The 4,047-nt window shown below is 40.2% G+C and overlaps 1 protein-coding gene across 2 annotated transcripts; it reads left to right on the forward strand.

Annotated features, from left to right (window-relative positions):
- The first annotated feature begins 438 nt into the window (after window positions 1-438).
- Window positions 439-3,718, forward strand: LOC103424146 (protein indeterminate-domain 7-like). Of its 2 annotated transcripts, NM_001328862.1 has the most exon segments (4): window positions 439-547; window positions 1,163-1,334; window positions 1,445-1,841; window positions 2,344-3,718. In NM_001328862.1, coding segments are annotated over 3 exon segments (1,572 nt in total). In that variant the 5' UTR covers window positions 439-547; window positions 1,163-1,180; the 3' UTR covers window positions 3,365-3,718.
- The last annotated feature ends 329 nt before the right edge of the window (window positions 3,719-4,047 follow it).

Raw genomic sequence — 4,047 nt, forward strand, 5'->3', positions numbered from 1 at the left:
ATAAAAAGCTGAATGAGCTTTTTAAGCCATTCCCTGATACAAATTAATCAATGGTTCAATCATACCACTGTAATTGTAGAAAGTTTGGGATAAAAGGGTCTACTGCCCATGATGTAAAACATACATTTCAAAATCAATATTTCTCTCTCTGTCTCTGTCTCTGTCTCTCATATATATATATATACAAATGATACTCCTTTTTACAAGGTTGCTTTTTATGCTTTCTTTTTCTCCTGCTTACTTTATTTATAAGAGATAGAAGGGAAAGGTTGGAGAGCATAGTAGTTGATTAGTTTAAAGAGTTTTTAGTTCTAAAAAAATATAAACTTTTGAAAAAGCTTTTCGTTGTGCATACAAATAATAAAGAAGTGAGTGAGCTGAGAGAGAGAGGAGAGATTTTTATTTTCTTTCTGGGGTTTGTGTGAAAGAGAACAGAGGAAAAGACAGAAAGTGTAGACGTCAGAGGTTTGGCCGTAGGGTTGGCTTCCCCTTCGGTTGTGGTTTTGGTGAGTTTGTTGTTTTGGACTGTGGCTTCAGGATTACAGAGGTATCTCTCTTATCATCCACATCTCTCTCTCTCTCTCTCTCTCTCTCTCTCTCTCTCTCTCTCTCTCTCTCAGTTTTTATCTTTTGTGTTCATATATAATCGTGTGGCCATAGTTTGGATTTTCTTGGTGTTTTCAAGAATATGGCTACTCAACTATATTGAAGGAGAGAAAAGTAGCTACCTACCTATACATACAGGATCTGGTTTAGCTGCTCCTCTCTCTCTCTCTCTCAACCTTCAGAAAAACAAAAATTGTCTCTTGGGTCGGTGCCAAACAAATATATGTAAGAAACAATCAAGGTGTGAGTGTGTGCATAGTGTGTGTTAATTGTTTCAAAGACTACAACTTCAAACATCATTTTTGCATCTTAGGTTTCCTTCTCTCTCTCTCTCTCTCTCTCTCTCTCTCTCTCTCTCCCTAGTAGTTTTCCTGGTTTTGTTGTCTTTTAATCAGATCCTGGACTCTCCTCACCATCAATCAGAGAAATCAAAATCCATATGTAATTACACACACACACATGTATATGGGGGACCTAGAGATGCAAGCTTTCTAGTAATCCAAGAAATTTGATACCCAACAAAAAAATGATGCTCTTCCAACAACAACACTCACAGCAGCTGGTGGATGAGAACATGTCCAATCTAACTTCAGCATCAGGTGAAGCTGCTAGCGTCTCATCTGGCAACAGAAATGAAATTGGCACCAACTTTTCTCAGCAGTTTTTTACCACACCACCGCAAGCTCAACCCGCTCTCAAAAAGAAGAGAAATTTACCAGGCAATCCAGGTATAATTAATTAATTAATCACAAATTATTATCAAAGCCTAATATTAATCACCTCTTAATCTCTATCTTTTCTTTAATTTCTGGATGTTTTGGTTGATTTTTTGGATCAGACCCAGATGCAGAAGTGATAGCCTTGTCCCCCAAGACACTCATGGCAACAAACAGGTTCATCTGTGAGATCTGCAACAAAGGGTTTCAGAGAGACCAGAATCTGCAGCTTCACAGAAGAGGGCACAACCTACCATGGAAGCTCAAGCAAAGAACAAGCAAGGAGGTGAGGAAGAAGGTTTATGTGTGCCCAGAAGCCAGCTGTGTCCACCATGACCCTTCAAGGGCTCTTGGGGACCTGACTGGGATCAAGAAGCACTTTTGCAGAAAGCACGGTGAGAAGAAGTGGAAATGTGACAAGTGCTCAAAGAGGTATGCGGTTCAATCGGATTGGAAAGCTCATTCCAAAACCTGTGGCACTAGGGAGTACAGATGTGACTGTGGAACCCTATTCTCGAGGTAAACTGATTAATTACCCTCAAATTCCTCATCTTTCCAAGCATTTACATTCATGAGAAATTGCAAGAACACTCTCTTAATTAGTAATTAATCCAAGCAATAACTAATCAGACACATATCTTCATCTATGAATTAATGGGTCATTAGAAAAGATGATTTCTCAGAAACCCAGATTTCAAAATTGTAAATTTAATTCAAATAAGTTACTTGGGTACTAATCAAGTTACATTCTTTATTTGGTTCATTGAGTGAACCAAGATTGAAACGTTTTAATGCACCTGGCCTGATGCGGACAGTCTTGTCCTATGTTTGGATATCTGAAATAGAAAAAAATGAATCAAAACAGAAAGAAATGAGAGCAAAAGAGGGAGTGTGTGGGAAGGAAGTCAATATATTTCTCTCAGCAAAAAATGTATTTTTATGCAAAAGCACTTTTATAACATGGTTTTTTGCTTTTGTTTGCTTGTGTTTTGTCTGCTTTTGGGGATTTTCATCACAACAGGAGGGATAGTTTCATCACTCACAGAGCCTTCTGTGATGCTTTAGCAGAAGAGAGTGCAAGAGCCATCACCTCAGCGAACAACCCACATCATCTTCTCTTCTCTCAGCAACAACAACAGATGAATCTTAACCAAGTGCAATTAGGGCACCAATTTAATCAAGACATCCACGGATTTTCACTGAAAAAAGAGCAGCAGAGTTTTACAACCCTAAGGCCAGATTTACCACCTTGGTTGGGCCCACCAAACTGTACCATTGACCTCTCCTCATCCTCCTCACTCTTCTCCCCAACCCACCACCAGGATTTATCCCTCGATGATTCCCACAATGGCACATCACAAAACCCTAACCCTTGCCCTAGCAGCTTGGGCCCCACACTCCCACCCTTCCACCCTGCACCTTCCCCTCACATGTCAGCCACTGCATTGCTACAGAAGGCAGCTCAGATGGGTGCAACCATGAGCGGCAAGCATAGTACTACTACAGCAGCAGCAGCAGCTGCTGCAGCCTCTGCATCACCACAGCCCATGGTGAGGGTCCACCAGCACAGCCAGGGTCACATGTCTGAGTTCAGTGGTCACGTGTCTGCTTTTGCAGCAGCAGGGGCCAATGCTACTAATATCACAACTGGTCCTGCAGTCTCAGGTGTTCATCATCACCATGAAAACCAACATCATCAAGCGTCTCTGCTCCATGATATGATGAACTCTCTGTCTTCCGGAACTGGGTTCGAAGGGGCTGCTTTTGAGCTGGAGGCTTTCGGCTCCCTCCCTAATATTTTGAACAATGCAAAAAAAGGCTCGAACAATTCGACCCATTTCAACAAAAGTGGTAACGACGACGGCGGTGCAAACGGTGAAGGTTTGACCCGAGATTTCTTGGGACTGAGAGCACTGTCTCACAGTGACATTCTGAACATTGCTGGTATTGGAAACTGTGTAAGCAGTGCTAACGCTGCTGCTGCTGCTGCTGCTGTTGCTAATACTGCTTCCCGTGACCACCAAAAACCTTGGCAAGGTTAAGCTAGCTAGCTATCGGCTGAGCTAAGCTCTTACATACGGATCATGACCAGACATCTATTTTTGTTTTTTTACTTAAATATAATTTTGGGTTGTTAATTATATAGTCAATTTTCTCTTTTGTTAATTACTCTCAAGACTCGATCTTCTTCCCAAAGGGAATTAAAGGCCTCGTGATCAAACTTGACGAAATGCCAACATTTTGATGGCTCATGTGGCTTTTTTTACGAACTACGTAACTATTGCCTTTGCTTCAGTTTTTTTTTTTTTTTAATTGTAATTCATCATATTATGTGCTTCTGCATGATAGGGTTTAGGTTTTGTCAAAACAATAATATAATGTTTCATATTAAACTATCTTTTTTTGTATATAAGTGATAATCCACATTAAATTAAATTAAACTGCGGGAGTGAGGATTTAATTCCGAGGCAGAAGGAGCACCGCCCTACTATATAATCAACTTGTCTAAAGCCAAATTAATAATATACCCCTAGCATGTACAATAGTAAGTTTACTTTCCATCGATAAAAAAAAAAGGGGGTTTATGATCACTTCGAATCTCGGCCCTCGATTTTTAAGTCTATCATTTCTTAGGGTTTCTACCCTACAACAATGTATGGATACATTGATGATCTACTAGTCTATACCTTATGAAGAAAAGTTCAATCCGTCACATCTAATCGTT

The sequence above is a fragment of the Malus domestica genome, chromosome 09, assembly GCF_042453785.1.
Source record: "Malus domestica chromosome 09, GDT2T_hap1".
Classification (NCBI taxonomy): Eukaryota; Viridiplantae; Streptophyta; class Magnoliopsida; order Rosales; family Rosaceae; genus Malus; species Malus domestica.